Raw genomic sequence first — 22,012 nt, 5'->3', positions numbered from 1 at the left:
ACGGTAGTATTTAGTAAATGAATGCAAAGGAGACCAAGTTGCTGCTTTGCAAATCTGATCAACTGAAGCTTCATTCTTAAAAGCCCACGAAGTGGAGACTGATCTAGTAGAATGAGCTGTAATTCTCTGAGGCGGGGCTTGACTCGACTCCAAATAAGCTTGATGAATAAAAAGCTCTAATCACGAAGCCAAGGAAAAAACAGTAGCCTTCTGAACTTTCCAAGAACCAGAAAAGATAAGAAATAGACTAGAAGTCTTCCTGAAATCTTTAGTAGCTTCAACATAATATTTCAAAGCTCTTACCACATCCAAAGAATGTAAGGATCTCTCCAAAGAATTCTTAGTATTAGGACACAAGGAAGGGACAATAATTTCTCTATTAATGTTGTTAGAATTCACAACCTTAGGCAAGAATTTAAATGACGTCCGCAAAACCGACTTATCCTGATGAAAAACCAGAAAAGGAGATTCACAAGAGAGAGCAGATAATTCAGAAACTCTTCTAGTTGCCTGATGAAACAGTGTGGTAAAGCACTGAGAAACGCGTTGCATATTTGAAGAAGGGTAGCTAGCAACCCCTGCCTTCTGGTTCCATTGTTTTATATTTTTATCTGTATTTTTTGTATTTTTACAATAAATCAATTTTAATTTTTGTTCATTATATATTAGAACCATGCCTTTCCTACCTACCTGTTACTCCTTAGGGAGTTATAGGCTGCATTTGTTGCAGTTTATTCTTCAGTTTTAGTTTATAGTCTCTATCCTTTAAAGCTCTTCTATATATTTTGCAGTACCTGTGTTCCTGTGTTCCAGTGCATGTGTTACCATCATATCAGTAAGCTGGTTTGCTGCTAAATATCCAGCTTGTGGCTAATAGCACTGTCTGAGTGCTCTTCACAAATGTGAGTATACTGAATGAGAATCTACACTGATATCTTTTTGGTTTATTACTGGTAAACACAGGTGCCCTGTTTTGTCTTATCTTCTCCAGATTTTATGTAATTTTGTTTCTGCAATCAGTGAGCTGGGTTACTGTCAAACATCCAGCCTGTTTCCAATAGCACTGTCTGAGTGCTCTTTGCAAATGTGAGTACCCCGATTATGGCTCTTTGAAAATTATCATTTGGTTATCTACTGTTACACACAGGCGCCTCTCTTGTTTCTTTCATCTTCGAGATTCACAAGAAAGAGCAGATAATTCAGAAGCTCTTCTAGCAAAAGAGATGGCCAAAAGGAACAACACTTTCCAAGAAAGTAGTTTAAATGTCCAAAGAATGCATAAGCTCAAAAGGAGGAGCCTGTAAGTCCTTCAAAACCAAATTAAGACTCCAAGGAGGAGAGATTGATTTAATGACAGGTTTGATACGAACCAAAGCATGTACAAAACAGTGAATATCAGGAAGCTTAGCAATCTTTCTGTGAAATAAAACAGAAAGAGCAGAGATTTGTCCCTTCAAGGAACTTGCAGACAAACCTTTATCCAAACCATCCTGAAGAAACTGTAAAATTCTAGGAATTCTGAAAGAATGCCACGAGAATTTATGAGAACACCATGAAATATAAGTCTTCCAAACTCGATAATAAATATTTCTAGAAACAGATTTACGAGCCTGTAACATAGTATTAATCACTGAATCAGAGAAACCTCTATGACTAAGCACTAGGCATTCAATTTCCATACCTTCAAATTTAATGAATTGAGATCCTGATGGAAAAATTAACAATGAGACAGAAGGTCCAGCCTTAATGAAAGTGGCCAAGGTTGGCAACTGGACATCCAACAAGATCTGCATATCAAAACTTGAGAGGCCACCAGCAACACAAACGATTGCTCCATGATGATTTTGGAGATCACTCTTGGAAGAACTAGAGGCGGGAAAATATAAGCAGGTTGATAACACCAAGGAAGTTTTAACGCATCCACTGCTTCCGCCTGAGGATCCCTGGACAGGTACCTGGGTAGTTTCTTGTTTAGATGAGAAGCCATTAGATCTATTTCTGGAAGACCCCACATCTGAACAACCTGAGAAAATACATCTGGATGGAGGGACCACTCCCCCGGATGAAAAGTCTGACGGCTGAGATAATTCGCATCCCAATTGTCTATACCTGGGATATGAACTGCAGAAATTAGACAGGAGCTGGATTCCGCCCAAGCAAGTATCCGAGATACTTCTTTCATAGCTTAGGGACTATGAGTCCCACCCTGAAGATTGGCATATGCCACAGTTGTGATATTGTCGGTCTGAAAACAAATGAACGGTTCTCTCTTCAAAAGAGGCCAAATCTGAAGAGCCCTGAAAATTGCACGGAGATCCAAAATATTGATTGGTAATCTCGCCTCTTGAGATTTCCCAACCCCTTGTGCTGTCAGAGATCCCCAAACAGCTCCCCAACCTGAAAGACTTGCATCTGTTGTGATCACAGTCCAGGTTGGACGAACAAAAGAGGCTCCTTGAACTATACGATGGTGATCTAACGACCAAGTCAGAGATAGTCTATCATTGGGATTTAAGGATATTAATTGTGATATCCTTGTATAATCCCTGCACCATTGGTTCAGAATACAAAGTATCTCAGGATCCCTAACTTCACTATGTGATAACCCAACCCCCTTTCCCTTTAAATGCACCTTGCTCATACATCCAGGTGCTTAGTATTTTCATCAGTTGATTTCAAGCAAGTTGGTTTACTGACCTTCCTGCACTGTAGCTAATCTCTCTGATCGTTCAGCTTGCTTAGCTGTGTGTTTTGCAGCAAGGCTTCTCCACAAGAGACATAACCACCTGCAGCACTAGAGGTTTAGTGAGATCTGTCGTCTTCCTCTAACGTTGAAATTCGGCTTACCGAAAGACTACTGGATCTGGTAACTCCGATCACGGAACTTGGCTCCTCCAACTAGTGACGTCACAAACAACATCACTAGCACTCTGGTTACCTTTCACCAAAGGATTACTGCACACTGGTATCTCCGGTCACGGAACCTGGCTCCTCCCACTCGTGACATCATAGGATTCATCACCAATTCTCCGATCCTCTAGTCTGCCTAAAGTATGTGCAGTTTTTACTGCTGAAGCAAATTGCAGATCCAGTTACTTCTGCAAGTTAGATTGGTAATAGCACACAAAGCATACTACTAAAACAACTGTCTGCAGTCAGCTTCTGTGAGTTTTCAGACTGTAAAGATCCAATTTCAACAACTCACCTCAACCTTATTACCTTTCTGCCTCATAGAAAGTTAAGTAAAAGGTTGATACAAACAAAATAATTCTTATTTAGTCAGAACCTGCAGTTGTGATTCATTCCTTCCAACAAAAAAGTTACACAAACCTGACAGTTACAGACAGAGTCATGGACACTGAATCTATCTGGAAACCTAAAAAGGTGACCCTTGTCTGAGGAATCAAATAGCTTTTTGGTAAATTGATCCTCCAACCATGTTTTCGATGAAACAACACTAGTTGATTCATGTGAGATTCTGCAGAACGTAAAGACTGAGCTAGTACCAAGATATCTGCCAAATAAGGTAACTCCGCAATACCCTTCTCTCTGATTACAGAGAGTAGGGCACCGAGAACCTTTGAAAAGATTCTTGGAGCTGTCGCTAGGCCAAAAGGAAGAGCAACAAATTGGTAACGCTTGTCTAGAAAAGAGAATCTCAGAAACTGATAATGATCTGGATAAATTGGAATATGAAGATATGCATCCTGTAAGTCTATTGTGGACATATAATGTCCTTGCTGAACAAAAGGCAGAATAGTCCTTATAGTCACCATTTTGAAAGTCGGTACTCTTACATAACAATTCAAAATGTTCAGATCCAGAACTGGTCTGAATGAATTTTTTCTTTCTTTCTTTGGGACAATGAATAGATTTGAATAAAACCCCAGACCCTGTTCCTGAAATGGAACTGGCATGATTACCCCTGAAAACACCAGGTCTGAAACACACTTCAGGAAAGCCTGAGACTTTACTAGATTTGCTGGGATGCGTGAGAGAAAAGATCTTCTCACAGGAGGTCTTACTCTGAATCCTATTCGATACCCCTGAGAGACAATACTCAGAAACCATTGATTTTGGATAGAATTTGTCCAAACATCCTTGAAAAATCTTAATCTGCCCCCTACCAGCTGAGCTGGAATGAGGGCCGCACCTTCATGCAGACTTGGGGGCTGGCTTTGGTTTCTTAATTGGCTTGGATTTATTCCAGTTTGAAGGTTTGCAATTGGAAACAGATTCCTTGGGGGAAGTATTAGGTTTCTGTTCCTTATTTTGTCGAAAGGAACGAAAACGGTTAGAAGCTTTAGATTTACCCTTAAATCTTTTATCCTGAGGCAAAAAAACTCCCTTCCCTCCAGTGACAGTTGAAATAATCGAATCCAACTGAGAACCAAATAACTTATTACCTTGGAAAGAAAGAGATAGCAATCTGGACTTAGAAGTCATGTTAGCATTACAAGATTTAAGCCACAAAGCACTTCTAGCTAAAATAGCTAAAGACATAGATTTAACATCAATTTTGAGGATATCAAAAATGGAATCACAAATAAAATGATTAGCATGTTGAAGCAAGCGAACATCAGCCAAAGAAATTGCAGGCCTGAGAAGATGACCCAAATATAAATAGGCTTTCCTAAGATGAGATTCAAGTTTCCTATCTAAAGGATCTTTAAAAGAATTACTATCTTCCATAGGAATAGTAGTACGTTTAGCAAGAGTAGAGATAGCCCCTTCCACTTTGGGGATCTTTTCCCAAAACTCCAATGTAACTGCTGGCAAATTATACAATTTTTTAAACCTTGAAGAAGGAATAAAAGTACCACCAGGCCTATTCCATTCCTTAGAAATCATATCAGAAATAGCATCAGGAACTGGAAAAACCTCTGGAGTAACCACAGGAGGTTTATAAACAGAATTTAAATGTTTACTAGTTTTAATATCAAGAGGACTAGTTTCCTCAATATCCAATGTAATCAACACTTCTTTTAACAAAGAACGAATATACTCCATTTTAAATAAATAAGTAGATTTGTCAGTGTCAATATCTGAGGAAGGATCCTCATCAGAGGAGGATAATTCAGTATGTTGTCGGTCATTTGAAATTTCATCAACTTTATGAGAAGTTTTAAAAGACCTTTTACGTTTATTAGGAGGCGGGATGGCAGACAAAGCCTTCTGAATAGAATCAGCAATAAATTATTTTAAATTCACAGGTATCTCTTGTACATTAGATGTTGAAGGAACAGGAACAGCAACAGGCAATGAACTATTACTGATGGACACATTATCTGCATGTAAAAGTTTATCATGACAACAAACCACAGCTGGAGATCTAATCTCCACAAGTTTACAACAAATGCACTTAGCTTTGGTAGAACTGTTATCATGCAGCAGGGTTCCAACAGTGATTTCTGAGACAGGATCAGATTGAGACATCTTGCAAATGTAAGAGAAAAAAAACAACATATAAAGCAAAATTATCAATTTCCTTATATGGCAGTTTCAGAAATGGGAAAAAAATGCAAACAGCATAGCCCTCTCTGATAGAGAAAAAAGGCAAGAGGCATATAGGAATGGGATTTTAAATAATGAAAATATTTGGCGGCAAGTATGATGCACAACACAAACAGAAAAAAAAATGTTGGCGCTAACAACATCCGTAAATGACACAATGATCGAAGACGCAACCTTGTGAAAGGACTCGGCGTCAACTAACACGCAGGAAGTGAAGAATTTGCGTCATTGAACGTAACTTTGCGCCAAAAAATCTTGCACCAAAAATGACGCAATATACTTTGGCAATTTGCGCCCTCGCGAACCTAATTCTGCCCGCAAATTTGAAAATGACAGTCAATTGAAAAAAAGACTATACCCCAGATAATAAATACATTTTCCTAAAAAATGCAATTCCCAGATATGAAACGGACAGTCTGCAAAAGGAAATATACTGAAAACCTGAATCATGGCAAATATAAGTACAATACATATATTTAGAACTTATATAAATACATAGTGCAAAACCATAGCTGAGTGTCTTAAATAATGAAAAACATACTTACCAAAAGACACCCATCCACATATAGCAGATAGCCAAACCAGTACTGAAACAGTTATCAGTAGAGGTAATGGAATATGAGAGTATATCGTCAATCTGAAAAGGGAGGTAGGAGATGAATCTCTATGATCGATAACAGAGAACCTATGAAATAGATCTCCCGTGAGGAAAACCATTGCATTCAATAGGTGATACTCCCTTCACATCCCTCTGACATTCACTGTACTCTGAGAGGAATCGGGCTTCAAAATGCTGAGAAGCGAATATCAACGTAGAAATCTTAGCACAAACTTACTTCACCACCTCCATAGGAGGCAAAGTTTGTAAAACTGAATTGTGGGTGTGGTGAGGGGTGTATTTATAGGCATTTTGAAGTTTGGGAAACTTTGCCCCTCCTGGTAGGATTGTATATCAAATATGTCACTAGCTCATGGACTCTTGCCATTTACATGAAAGAAATGGGTTTAATGCTGAAGATCATAAAATACTATTATTTACTTAGGTATTGTGTCACTTAAAACACAGGCATACAAGCAGAAATTAAACATAAGGCAAACATAAGTCATATAGGAACATGGAGATGAAACTGACACAAATGATCCCAAAATGTGCAAAATATAAAAAAAAAGTAACACTAGGATTTATAAAAGACGAGTCTGAGAAGTGTAGGTCAGAAGTCCAAATGAAGCATTAACATCTACATATATTTTGCTGCTCTTATAAATCACATGATGTCTAGAAGTAATCAGATGCGTTGTCTCTTGCTAGTGAATATAGCCACAGTATACTGACCCCAGAAGGAACCCAAGGCCATAATCTTATATGAGATAGGGACCTTCCCAAGAAAACCCTAAACCAGTTTGCCGTTTAGGGGATAACTGGACCTCTGAATTAGCAAACATGCTGTAATGAGGGGGAACACTATCATTCTAACACGTCAGACTGGAGCAGTGCTGTATACCAAAACACACAATGACAAACCGGTATATCATACCAATGCAAATGGGAAGGGGAGTCGGGAAGATGCTTTTAGAAAGGTTTATTATATTATCCTCAAGGCCGAACATGCAGTGATCTGAGATGTTATCGCAGGAAATGCATTATGTCTGCAGAAAGAACAGGACATATGCAGAAACTGTAAGTGCTTTAAACTTTGCAGTGCTGCTCCACATTAGGCTGTTCTCTTCAAACAGAGCTGTACTCTTGCTGCACTATGTAAGTTTTCCTTATCACAGTGCGTCCAGAGCAAAGTGTTTTTTGAAGTGAACAGTCAAATATGCAGTAGTGCTGCAAAGCAGCAGTGCATTGATTGTTGACTGGCTCTCAGATTATTATTTTTTTAAACCCACCCCTAGCCTTTTCCAGTCTGCAAAGCTGTTTTTTTCTGAATGTAAGACATTCGTATGAGCAATGCACCTTTTTATTACTACATTTCTATGTTGTTAGACTAAGAGAAAAGGAACAAATTTATTCAAGAGACAATTTACAATTTCTTTTTTTTTTGTCTGCAGCTAAATTGCAATACAATTTTCAACTACTGTACTATATTATAAAACTTTAAAAAATGCTTTATTCTCCAGTTAACCAACACATTGCAATTGAACTGGTGCTTTAGTGGAACTGCCTAATTTAACATTTAATTTTATTTAAAAATGACATCACAAAAAAAAAAAAAAAAATATCGCAGAAAGTGAAAAAACATTTTGCCTCTTGGTATATTATATCACATGAATGAGCTGTAAGGAGAACTGTGCTTTTATTTGACCATTATCATATAGATCTACTGATCTATAACGCAATGCATATACTTGTAACTTATAAATAAAAACTGAATTCACCTTATAAATGGTTTTAGCTGCTTCATTTAACACGCATGGTACCCAAGCCTCATTTGAGGTCTGTAGAAAAGAAGAAGAAAAAAAAAAAAATTAGATTTCCATGATTAGATAGCTATAGACGGATATTTCATAGAACAACACAGGAGAGACATTTACGGGAGTGGAATGACAAGAGGAAAAAATCATTAAAGCATTATGTTGTCTGTCATGATCAGCAGTAAATTCACACTTTTATAAAGACAACATTTGTAAGGAATGTTTACTTGCAATGAATATATAAATATTCTTTGTTGCACCTTCCAATAATATTAATATGTAAAGTGCATATATCATTACCTGAAGGCTCAGCTCACCCAAGGTAACCCCAACAGACACTGGAATTGTGGAATCAGTGATCTATAAATACAAACATAAACATATGCCACATATTCAAACTCATACATATTTGAGATATATATATATATATATATATATATATATATATATATATATATATATATATATATATATATATATATATACACACTTATCTTAAGGTGTGGCCATATTTCTGACCACTGTAAACCTAAAGCTTACAAAAAAAGTTTTGCCCATTAATGTAATTTTAATAATTTTCAACGTGTTTATCCTATTCGATCTTGGAGGAAAGGAAATCATTAATTTGCTTACATTTAAATAAAATATGAACTATTCCAAGCTATAACAATATCTGTGCTACCATCTTTGCTGCTAGTCACATAAAAGTATACACTATAATTAGGATAACATTTCAATATTACCAGTGACTACTGTCAAACAAGCAAAACATCTGGTCAGTGATTATTATTGCCTGCAAAGATAACAAAACGGCTGACTTAACTCATGCAAAATGACTTTGTAAACTTACATCATCTTCATAGCGGATGTGAATGTTCGTGATTTTAATCTGAAGGTTTTTGATGACCTGGGCTGCAAGTTTTTCAATAAATGTGTCCTTTTTCTCCTCTTTTGGCTTATCTTAAATTAAAATGTGAGAAACAAAAACTCAATCATATTCGGTTTAAATTCTCTCATTTTAATAGTTATATTTAGAAATAAATCTTAATTTTTATTTTTTTAAGCAAAATAAAAAAGTATTCATTTTTTTTAAATTAAATTGATTTATTTTGAGGTTTGGGCGATACAACCAGGGGTCATATCAACCAAAGTTTTACAATCAATGTGAGTGCTCTACCAAGAAATTGGTTTGCCTTTGGTGTATACCGAGTACTATCACATATGATCAGTTGCACTATTCTCAAGGAGCACAAAAACAAAATTTATGCTTACCTGATAAATTTCTCTCTCTTGTGGTGTATCCAGTCCACGGGTTCATCCATTACTTGTGGGATATTCTCCTTCCCAACAGGAAGTTGCAAGAGGACACCCACAGCAGAGCTGTCTATATAGCTCCTCCCCTAACTGCCACCCCCAGTCATTTGACCAAAGACAAGCAAGAAAAAGGAGAAACTATAGGGTGCAGTGGTGACTGTAGTTTAAAAATAAAAAACACTCAATGTACTCCCATCCCAATCTCGACATCTTTGATTCGGAAGTTCCAGACTCTCTTTAATGCCTATACTTGGCATGACAAAAGGCCTTGAGTCGCAGCCTACATACTACAAGCCCCTATAGAGAAGGGAGGAACAGGCCTCCCTAACGTGAGGAAATACCATGAGGCAGCAATGGTTACCCATGCCTCAGCGTGGGGTAATGGCCTCCCTGTGACCAGATGGAGGGAGCTAGAGCAGGCATCCTTGCCAGCGTTTGTGGATTTGGAGGACCTTCTGTGGCTCCCCCCGCATTGGCGGACAAAAATTTACATCTCTAACAGCATAGTCAAGGGGTGCCAGGAGGCCTGGCTGAAATTGAGACACAACAGACTTATAGCCCCACACCCCTCGCCCGCACACTCTATCCGGGGCCTCCTCCTGGGATTATCTGATATCCCTGCCAACTCGTGGTCCACCACAGGAGTAGCTTCTTTGTCAGACTTTTATGACAACAAGAAGCTGAAAGCTCAGTTGAGGGATTCCACCCCGTGGGAGCTGCGCTGGAGGGCCAATCTCCAACTCTACAAACCCCTTTCAGTGCATTACCAGTGCCTATTGGGGGACCCTACTCCTTCCAAAACGATCCATATGGAGGCCTGGGAGAAAGATTTACAACTTACCTACCCACTGGAAGTCTGGGAGGAAACAATTTGTATCACTAAAAAGGCCACCCACTGTGTCACTTTGTATGAGTTTTACTTCAAAATAATTACAAGATGGCATTTAGTGCCCACTAAATTACAGAAGATCTACCCAGATTACTCCCCCATGTGCTGGCGAGAGTGTGGAGAAAGGGGCACCCCGACCCACATCTGGTGGTCATGCCCAAAACTGACAGGCATCTGGAAAAGGGTAGAAACCTTATGTAAAGACCTTGAGCTAGTGGAAACACTTGGACCGGCCCTAGCGATCCTACATCTGGGAGTGGACTTGCTCCCTAGAGCTAAATGGAACCTACTTATATGCATCCTCATTTGCACCAAATTACTTGTAGCCAGAAACTGGAAGAAAAGTCAGCCCCCCAAATGGCAGGGAGTAGTAGAATGTGTGAATTACATTAGAAGTATGGAAACTTATGTGTATGGAGAACGCAAGAAAATGACCGATTTCTGCCTTATTTGGGAACCGTGGGACACTCTTATGTCCTATAAAATACATAGCTAGACTACCTGACGTTACCAACATACCTTTAAAGACCTCTCCCCACACTCTGCTATGCGAGGAAGCCAGACATGGAGTGCTCAAGAGAGCCAATGGCTGGATTATTATGGCCTCTCTTGGCCCCCACATAACACACGATGCGATGCATGAATTCTCATGTGTCTGCACCCCCACCGTGCCTGCAGCATTTGCCTGCTTAATAGTCCTAACGATCCTACCTATTAACTTAAAAGCCGTCCCAGTTACATATCCACTAGAATGAACCAATAGGCTCTATACTGTTCAATAAGATCCTAAATGACGGCCTCTGTAAAAACGAGGTACGTGTACCAACCAAGGTGTTAGTGCGCCTCATGTTACAAAGTTTATGTACCATGTTATATTGTTATTTACTCTGTTTATAATGCATAAGCTGTATGTCATTCGATTTACCTCAATAAAAACTTTTTTTTTTTTAAAACAAAAAACAAAAAAAACACCTGCCTTAAAGTGACAGGGCGGGCCGTGGACTGGATGCACCACAAGAGAAAGAAATTTATCAGGTAAGCATACATTTTGTTTTCTCTTGTAAGGTGTATCCAGTCCACGGGTTCATCCATTACTTGTGGGATACCAATACCAAAGCTTTAGGACACGGATGAAGGGAGGGACAAGGCAGGAATTTAAACGGAAGGCACCACTGCCTGCAAGACCTTTCTCCCAAAAATAGCCTCCGAGGAAGCAAAAGTATAAAATTTGTAGAATTTAGAAAAAGTATGAAGCGAAGACCAAGTCGCCGCCTTACAAATCTGTTCAACAGAGGCCTCATTTTTAAAAGCCCATGTGGAAGCTACCGCTCTAGTGGAATGAGCTGTAATTCTTTCAGGAGGCTGCTGGCCAGCAGTCTCATAAGCTAAACGGATTATACTTCTCAGCCAAAAAGAAAGAGAAGATGCCGAAGCCTTTTGGCCTCTCCTCTGTCCAGAGTAGACAACAAACAATGCAGATGTTTGACGAAAATCCTTAGTAGCTTGTAAATAAAACTTTAAAGCACGAACCACGTCAAGATTGTGTAATAGACGTTCCTTCTTTGAAGAAGGATTAGGACACAGTGATGGCACTACAATCTCCTGATTGATATTCTTATTAGATACCACCTTAGGAAGAAATCCAGGTTTGGTACGCAACACTACCTTATCTGTATGGAATATCAGATAAGGGGAAATCACACTGTAAGGCAGATAACTCTGAAACTCTTAGAGCCGAAGAGATAGCTACCAAAAACAAAACTTTCCAAGATAAAAGCTTGATCTATGGAATGCGGAGGTTCAAACGGAACCCATTGAAGAACTTTAAGAACTAAATTTAAACTCCATGGCGGAGCAACAGGTTTAAACACAGGCTTGATTCTAACTAAAGCCTGACAAAACGCCTGAACGTCTGGAACATCTGCCAGACGCTTGTGCAGAAGAATAGACAGAGCAGAAATCTGTCCCTTTAAGGAACTAGCTGACAATCCCTTCTCCAATCCTTCTTGGAGAAAGGATAATATCCTAGGAATCCTGACTTTACTCCATGAGTAACCCTTGGATTCACACCAATGAAGATATTTACACCATATCTTATGATAGATTTTCCTGGTGACAGGCTTTCGAGCCTGAATTAAGGTATCAATGACGTCTCTGAGAAACCACGTTTTGATAAAATCAAGCGTTCAATCTCCAAGCAGTCAGCCGCAGAGAAATTAGATTTGGATGTTTGAATGGACCTTGGAGTAGAAGGTCCTGCCTCAGCGGCAGAGTCCATGGTGGAAGGGATGACATGTCCACCAGATCTGCATACCAAGTCCTGCGTGGCCAAGCAGGTGCTATCAAAATCACCGAAGCTCTCTCCTGCTTGATCTTGGCAATCAGACGAGGGAGGAGAGGAAATGGTGGGAACACATAAGCCAGGCTGAAGGACCAGGGCACTGCTAGAGCATCTATAAGCGCTGCCTGGGGATCCCTTGACCTGGACCCGTAACAAGGAAGCTTGGCGTTCTGATGAGACGCCATCAGATCCACTTCTGGTTTGCCCCATAGTTGAATCAGCTGGGCAAATACCTCCGGATGGAGCTCCCACTCCCCCGGATGAAAAGTCTGCCGACTTAGAAAATCCGCCTCCCAGTTCTCTACTCCTGGGATATGGATAGCTGAGAGATGGCAAGAGTGAACCTCTGCCCATAGAATTATCTTTGAAACCTCCAACATTGCCAGGGGGCTTCTTGTCCCCCCCTGATGGTTGATATAGGCTACAGTCGTGATATTGTCCGACTGAAATCTGATTAACCTGACCGCAGCTAGTTGAGGCCAAGCCTGAAGAGCATTGAATATCGCTCTCAGTTCCAGAATGGTTATCGGAAGGAGGGCTTCCTCCTGAGTCCACGAACCCTGAGCCTTCAGGGAGTTCCAGACTGCGCCCCAGCCCAGAAGGCTGGCATCTGTCGTGACTATAGTCCACTCTGGCCTGCGGAAACTCATTCCCCTGGACAGATGGACCTGAGAGAACCATTAGAGAAGAGAATCCCTGGTCTCTTGATCCAGATTTAGCAGAGGGGACAAATCTGTGTAATCCCCATTCCACTGATTGAGCATGCAAAGTTGAAGTGGTCTGAGATGTAGGCGGGCAAACGGAACTATGTCCATTGCCGCTAAAATTAGGCCGATTACTTCCATACACTGAGCCACTGACGGCCGAGAAGTGGAATGAAGAGCACGGCAGGAAGTTAGAAGCTTTGATAACCTGACCTCTGTCAGAAAAATTTTCATTTCTACTGAATCTATCAGTGTTCCTAGGAAGGAAACTCTTGTGAGAGGGGAGAGAGAACTCTTCTTCATTCACCTTCCACCCGTGAGACCTCAGAAAAGCCAGAACAATGTCCGTATGGGACTTGGCGATTTGAAAAGTCGACGCCTGTATCAGAATGTCGTCTAGGTAAGGAGCCACCTCTATGCCCCGTGGCCTTAGACCCACCAGTAGGGACCATAGAACCTTCGTAAAGATTCTTGGTGCCATGGCTAACCCGAAGGGAAGAGCCACAAACTGGTAATGCCTGTCTAAGAAGGCGAACCAGAGGAACTGATGATGATCTCTGTGAATCAGAATGTGGAGATAAGCATCCCTTTAAGTCCACGGTAGTCATATATTGACCCTCCTGGATCATAGGGAGGATGGTTCGGATAGTCTCCATCTTGAAGGATGGGACCCTAAGAAATTTGTTTAGGATCTTGAGATCCAAGATTGGTCTGAAAGTTCCCTCTTTTTTGGGAACTATAAACAGATTTGAATAGAAGCCCTGCCCCTGTTCCTCCCTTGGAACTGGGTGGATCACTCCCATAACCAGCAGGTCTTGAACACAACGTAAGAATGCCTCTCTCTTTATCTGGTTTACAGATAATTGAGAGAGATGAAATCTCCCCTTTGGAGATGAAGCTTTGAAGTCCAGAAGATATCCCTGGGAAACAATCTCTAATGCCCAGTGATCCTGGACGTCTCTTGCCCAAGCCTGGGCGAAGAGAGAGAGTCTGCCCCCCACTAGATCCGGTCCTGGATCGGGGGCTACTCCTTCATGCTGTCTTAGAGGCAGCCGCAGGTTTCTTGGCCTGCTTCCCCTTATTCCAAGCCTGGTTAGGTCTCCAGACTGTTTTGGACTGGGCGAAATTTCCCTCTTGTTTTGCATTAGAGGAAACTGAAGCTGCGCCACTCTTGAAGTTTCGAAAGGAACGAAAATTATTCTGTTTGGTCTTTAACTTATTGGACCTATCCTGAGGAAGGGCGTGACCTTTTCCTCCAGTAATATCAGAAATGATCTCCTTCAGACCGGGCCCGAATAGGGTCTGTCCCTTGAAGGGGATGTTAAGAAGCTTAGACTTTGAAGTAATGTCTGCTGACCAGGACTTAAGCCATAGCACCCTACGCGCCAAAATGGCAAAACCTGAATTCTTAGCCGTTAGCTTGGATAAATGAAAAATGGCGTCAGAAATAAAGGAGTTAGCTAACTTAAGAGCTTTAATCCTGTAGAGCCTCCTAGAGACTCAAACCATAAAGCCGCTGCAGCAGTATCTGGGGCAATGCATGCAAGAGGCTGGAGAATAAAACCTTGATTAATAAAAAATTTCTTAAGGAGACCCTCCAATTTTTTATCCATAGGATCTAGGAAAGCACAACTGTCCTCGACGGGGATAGTTGTACGCTTAGCTAGGGTGGAGACTGCTCCCTCCACCTTAGGAACAGTCTGCCATGAGTCCCGTATGGTGGCATCTATGGGAAACATCTTTTTAAAAGCAGGAGGGGGAGAGAACGGCACACCTGGTCTATCCCATTCCTTAGTAATAATTTCCGAAAACCTCTTAGGGACTGGAAAAACATTGGTGTAAACAGGTACTGCAAAGTATTTGTCCATTTTACACAATTTCTCTGGAACCACAATGGGGTCACAGTCATCCAGAGTCGCTAAAACCTCCCAAAGCAATAAGCGAAGGTGTTCAAGCTTAAATTTAAACGCTGTCATCTTAGAATCGGCTTCTGAGCATTGTGAGGGTATATCGGACACAGGCAATAAAGAGTCAGAAAGCTCTGTATTAATTCTAGCCCCAGAGCTGTCTCGCTTTCCTTGTAGCCCTGGAAGTTTGGAGAATACCTCTGTGAGGGTAGCATTCATAACTGCCGCCATATCCTGTAAGGTAAAAGAATTAGACGCGCTAGATGTACTTGGCGTCACTTGAGCGGGAGTTATAGGTTCTTAAACTGCAAAACAGTAAAAAACAGTAAAATCTTTGAAATTTTTACAGTATGTGTAAGGGACTAAAGCAACATTGCACCCACTTGCAAATGGATGATTAACCCCTTAGGCCCCAAACCGGATTGAAAAACGTTAAAAAAACGTTAAAAATCAATTGAGCACCATGCAACAGCTCTGCTGAGGCTCCTACCTACCTACCTACCTACCCTTAAATACGATTTTGTGCAAAAATAACCCCTTTGAAATGGTCCTCAGATGCCAGAGGACTCTTCTAGGGAAGCTGGATGTCTCAGTCTGTATTAAAACTGCACAGTTAGAGTGCTAACAATAGGCCCCTCCCACCATGTACTGGATGTCAGATGGGCCTTAAGAAAATGCTTCTGGAAGTATCTGACTAGTCATGTGGAAACTAGGCCCCAAATAAAATCATGTAAACGTTTTGTCACTAAGCAATATGAATATTAACATGAGTATTTCCCTGTTATGTAAGCATGATCCCAGTCGCTGTTAAATCACTGCATCAGGCTTACCTCAAATACACAAGGCTCTGTCAGCATTTTCTAGAACTTATTCCTCTCTCTAGAAATAAAAATACTGAACATACCTCAAAGCAGGTAATCTGCAGGCAGTTCCCCCAACTGAAGTTTTCCCATATTCTTCAGTTATGTGTGAGAACAGCAATGGACCTTAGTTACAAACCGCTAAGATCATCAAATCTCCAGGCAGAATTCTTCTTCTAATTTCTGCCTGAGAGAAAAACAGTACAACGCCGGTAACGTTTAAAAATAAACTCTTGATTGAAGGTAAAACTACACTAAGTCACCACATATCTCTTGATACTTCCTTTCTTGTCGAGAGTTGCAAGAGAATGACTGGGGGTGGCAGTTAGGGGAGGAGCTATATAGACAGCTCTGCTGTGGGTGTCCTCTTGCAACTTCCTGTTGGGAAGGAGAATATCCCACAAGTAATGGATGAACCCGTGGACTGGATACACCTTACAAGAGAAAGTGATACCTCATTTGAGCTGTAGTTCCTGGCAATGACATCTGCAATAGAGAAATTCCTTCATGCTAGTAATCTATATAGAATCTATAGTGGTATCTCAATACTACAGTGCAACAGCTTATCCCCATGCTCAGCATTTCTCAAAGCCAGTCACAAGGGCACACTAACAAACATGATATTGAGGATATCTAAACTAGATTGCAGATGAAATTATCCGCTGATCAGTAACTCAGGGATATTGAACTAATACAAAGGTAATTCTGAAAATCAGGCCTGTTCGTGAACTGGAATTGATCAATTCTACCTTAGACAACAAGTACTATTTAAAATGGCTCTGGGAAAATGGTTGTCAAGTGTCTGTATCATTTTAAAGTCCTTGGAAAAAAAAATTTAAACAAGGACTAGATTTTATTCTATACAAAACATGGCAAATTTAAATTATGTAAAATTTAACACAAATTTTTTGTTTAATGAATACTTTAAATTGACTAAACATGTTGCATTTGTGTGTTTAATGCAACAGTTTCATTTCAGCCTTTTAATTTTTTTAAAAATGTACGTTTCAGGTTTACATAATAAAAATACATCCATACCTGCACTCCAGCTCAATAGGCCAGCTTTTTTCTAAACAATCCAACCAATTAGAAGCTGTATTGTCCAAGACGATCAGCTATATAGTGCTTAAAATCTAAGCAATACAGCCTCTGATTACCTCTGCCTCTGTTTAGAAAAATAAATGTGCTAACTACTAAATTACTTGTTTAGCTTGAATTACAGCTAAAGATAATATCAAATATATCACAAACATAACATACTCACCTTTTTTTGAATCAAGAACCTTAAAACGGCCCTTGAATTGTTTATACTTTTTACGTTTAGATCCTGAACATTGTAAGCATTTGTGTAAAAAAAAAAAAAAAAAAAAAAAAGATAAAAAAATGTAAGTTAGCCAACAATTTAAAATGGTTTAAGTTTGGATCCAATTATGCCTTTATATCATATTATCATCAGCTCTTATAACAGTTATAATATACAACTGAAACATTATAACTAATTTATAAACCTCAAAAGGTTTAGATAAATAATAATAATAAAAAAAATGAATTTACAATCAACTATCAAATGCAATATTATTGATTGAATAAAGAAAGAAATATAATGTGATACAGAAATGCATAAGCCCTCATATTAAAAGCCACTCTTGTGATCTCACATATTACAAGAAATCATTCCCAATAATTAAATCAAGTTGAACTCTGAGTTGAAACCATCTTGGACTTTTGCTTTAATTTAAAAAATCCAATAAGTAGCTGTTACATATCCCCGCCTCTCACTGTGGTAGCCTCCTTCTCAATAGCTGCCCACATATACAGATCATCCTTTAGCCTATGGACAGTTATAAATTTACATGACCGTTAGAAAAAAGGGTGATTTCTCTTGATCATGTTCATTCATTTGAGACATATGTAACCGGAGTTAACTCAGGACTTCACCTGCTAGCAAAGTTAATTTTTATACCCTTCAGGGTTCGCTTTCACCTGGTGTCCCATTGAATTTTCTTTTTCAGCCTGAATGGCATGTGCATTAGTAGCTAAAGTGCATGTCCTGTAATATGTGATTCAGGTATATACTATTTTCTTTTGGCCAATAAGTTTTTTAAAACTGGAAGTTATAAAAAATAAATATTGCCATGGAATGATTTTGCAGCTTACAAGGTAGTCAAAAAAAAAACAGAAAAGCAAAACAACTCACAAGGAATCTACAGCCTTCTGCCAAACATTTTAAATGCCCTCTTTGCGGTCAAAAATCAATTTACAACTCATACACATAACCCTTCCTGTAGCAGTTTTAGAATGAATAACTACAGTAACTATCTAATTTCCTTACAGAAAATCATGTTTGTTGGTAATTTGCTTCTTGTAATTAGTATCTATGGAAGGTTCTGAACATATGTTTCTTTGAAAGGGACAGTCTATTTAAAAATGTTTATAGTTTTTAAAAAGATAGATAATTCCTTTATTAAAGTGAATGTCAATTTTGATGCTAAAGTGCCCGGTTTTAAAAAATTTGATTATAAACAGGGCCACTTTAATTCATCCAAATTTACATTTCACTCCTGTTGAGAAAAAAAAACAAAAACAAAAAAAATATTACCTTTTAATCTTCACAGCAGCTCCAGCTTCCTCCACCCGTTGCAAAGCCTCTTCCTGGGTCTAAAATGAGAAATCCGGCTTCCTCCAATCACAGCGTTGAATCAGACACTGATTCCCCCGGGGGGGGAAGCTGTGATTGGAGGATGACCTATCCATCATTTCTGACGTCAGGATCGGAGGAAGCTGGAGCTGCTGTGAAGATTAAAAGGTAAGTTTTTTCACAACAGGAGTGAAATGTAAATTTTGATGAATTAAAGTGCCCCTGTTTTTAATCTAATTAAAAATTGACATTCACTTTAACCATTCCACATTTTTGCACAACCAACACGGTTCTATTAATATACTTTTTACCTCTCTGATTACCTTGTATCTATGTTTCTACAGACTGCCCTCTTATCTCAGTTCTTTTAACAGACTTTCATTTTAGCCAATCAGTGCTGACTCATTAATAGTGATGTTGCGAACCTAAAAATTTGGGTTTGCGAACGGCGAACTTCCACAACTGTTCAAGAATGGGCGAACCGCCATAGACTTCAATAGGCAGGCGAATTTTAAAACCCACAGGGACTCTTTCTGGCCACAAAAGTGATGGAAAAGTTGTTTCAAGGGGACTAACACCTAAACTGTGGCATGCCGGAGCGGGATCCATGGCAAAACTCCCATGGAAAATTACATAGTTGATGCAGAGTCTGGTTTTAATCCATAAAGGGCATAAATCACCTAACATTCCTAAATTGTTTGGAATAACGTGCTTTAAAACATCAGGTATGATGTTGTATCGATCAGGTAGTGCAAGGGTTATGCCCGCTTCACAGTGCGCAGTGTAGGTGATATACCTGCCCTGACCATGCTTTGCAGACCAGGTATCAGTGGTCAGATGGACCCTTGCCCCAACACTTTGTGCCAGACATGCCATTATAGCAGACTTATATGGCTTTGGCGTTGCTATTTGGTAATTAGAAGGCTGCTAAATGCCACTGCGCACCACACGTGTTTTATGCCCAGCAGTGAAGGGGTTAATTAGGGAGCATGTAGCCAGCTTGTAGAGTTAATTTTAGCTTAAGTGTAGTGTAGTAGACAACCCAAAGTATTGATCTAGGCCCATTTTGGTAAATTTCATGCCACCATTTCAGCGACAAATGCGATCAAATAAAGAAAAAATTTTCACTTTTTCACAAACTTTAGGTTTCTCACAGAAATTATTTACAAACAACTTATGCAATTATGGCATAAATGGTTGTGAATGCTTCTCTGGGATCCCCTTTGTTCAGAAATAGCAGACTTATATGGCTTTGGCGTTGCTTTTTGGTAATTAGAAGGCTGCTAAATGCCACTGCGCACCACACGTGTATTATGGCTAGCAGTAAAAGGGGTTAATTAGGTAGTTTGTAGGGAGCTTGCAGGGTTAATTTTAGCTTTAGTGTAGAGATCAGCCTCCCACCTGACACATCAGACCCCCTGATCCCTCCCAAACAGCTCCCTTCCCTCCCCCACAATTGTCCCCGCCATCTTAAGTACTGGCAAAAAGTCTGCCAGTACTAAAATAAAAGGTTTTTAAATTATTTTTTTAGCATATTTACATATGCTGTGGTCTAGCATCCCCCCTTAGCCCCCAACCTCCCTGATCCCCCCGCCCCAAAACAGCTCTCTAACCCTCCCCATCTGCCTTATTGGTGGCCATCTTGGGTACTGGCAGCTGTCTGCTATTATTTCACAGTCAAAAAAGTGTTTTTTGTTTTTTTTTAAATGTTCACTACTGTTAGACGAGATATGAGTGGTGGCACTGGGCAAGTGGGCACAGTATACGCTGTGAGCCTGACACACATGCTGGCAGGCAGGCAACTGCAATTAGATTACACAGGGGGAAAAAAAAAGCAGACTGATGTTCTAGCCCTAAAAAGGGCTTTTTGGGGTGCTGTCCTTACAGCAGAGATCAGATGAGTCCTTCAGGACTGTAGTGGACACTGAATACACTAGCCTAGCTATCAATTTCCCTATTAAATCAGCAGCAGCTACACTGTCCCTCCTCTCACTAAGAATGCAGGCTCCGAATTAATCTAAAATGGATGCTGTCCAGGAGGTGGGAGGGTCTGGGAGGGAGGGTCTGCTGCTGATTGTCTGTAATGTGTCTTCTGACTGTGAGGTACAGGGTCAAAGTTTACTCAATGATGACGAATAGGGGGTGGATTGAACATAGCATATGTTCGCCCGCCGCGGCGAACCCAAACATGCTATGTTCGCCGGGAACTATTCGCGACATCACTACTCATAAATAAGAATGTACAAAGGGAAGCAAAAAGGTTTTTTGCCCAAAGAAAAAGATTGCTAGTCTCTGATTCAGTTAAATACTAAAAACCCATGTGGAATTGTGTGGTCAGACTCACAAAATAAAGGACTGGAAAAATCCAAAATATCTCAAGCATACACACTTATACAAAATAACTTTATTGGAGAGAAAATAAAAGTCCAACTGGTCTAGTACTCATGCACTCTCACACACACACACACAGTTAAAACTTGCTTGAACTCAGATAGACGATTGTCTGTACAAAAATGCACATATTATATCATAGTGTATTGCTTGCCAGAAGTACATATATAATATATTTCCTAATAGAATGTTAACTCCTGGTAGCAAATAAACTAAATGTTAGACAGTTGCGTTAAATATGTATTATTGTCTTTATAGCCTCACACAGAGCCCAGCATTATTACTAGAGATGAGCAATAAAAAAATAAGAAAGTGATTGTGCTTTATAGTGTCGATCTATTTAGATACTCTGACACACACAAGTTGTAACTGTACTTACAGCTCTATCTCATGTTTAGTAATTGTTGCAATGTATGTTTAATTTTAAATTAAAATGTTGCCACTGATAGTTATTCAACAATTGAGGTTTCATAACCCAGGGGCACTGCCATGAAGTTATGAAACCTCAATTTTTTTAGAAGCTTACTCAGTTGATATTCAAATGCCGCAAAATAGTTGACTTTATTACGATCAGACAGTTAAACGTAAAAAGGTCTCCGCTATAGAAGAGACCTTTCTAAGATTAGCCTGTTGTTGTTCCACTGTATACTTAGATGAATTGCGGCTGTCTACATAGTAGGGGCTGTATTTAGGAGTCTGTGTTAATTTCTTAATAACGTGGTAATACTCAAACAGTGTTGGGTTACACAAGTGACCAGTATCAAGGTAAACTATAGTTTCTTGTAAGGCACAAGTTGTCTCAGCAATTTTCTGATCCAGGTGCAAAGTAAAAGTGGCAATTTAACCCTTTGCACATTTCAAGACCTATAGATGTGAATTCCATTTAACTCTAAAAAAGCACGTTATACCCACGATTGGTAAATATATTTATAATACATGGACCTCTTTCAAAAAATTGTTGAATAACTATCAGTGGCAACATTTTAATTTAAAATTAAACATACATTGCAACAATTACTAAACATGAGATAGAGCTTTA

The 22,012-nt window shown here is 39.6% G+C and overlaps 1 protein-coding gene across 1 annotated transcript in view; it reads right to left on the bottom strand.

Annotated features, from left to right (window-relative positions):
* The window catches only part of VPS13C (vacuolar protein sorting 13 homolog C), a 1,402,311-nt gene that overhangs the window by 1,257,183 nt on the left and 123,116 nt on the right, over window positions 1-22,012 (bottom strand). Inside the window, 3 exon segments of the mRNA XM_053719302.1 lie at window positions 7,894-7,953; window positions 8,230-8,289; window positions 8,780-8,889. Coding sequence (XP_053575277.1) covers window positions 7,894-7,953; window positions 8,230-8,289; window positions 8,780-8,889 — 230 coding nt within the window.

This window comes from Bombina bombina, chromosome 6 (assembly GCF_027579735.1).
Source record: "Bombina bombina isolate aBomBom1 chromosome 6, aBomBom1.pri, whole genome shotgun sequence".
Lineage (NCBI taxonomy): Eukaryota > Metazoa > Chordata > Amphibia > Anura > Bombinatoridae > Bombina > Bombina bombina.
The sequence above is the reverse complement of the archived record's forward strand: the minus strand, read 5'-3'. Positions and strand labels throughout refer to the sequence as shown.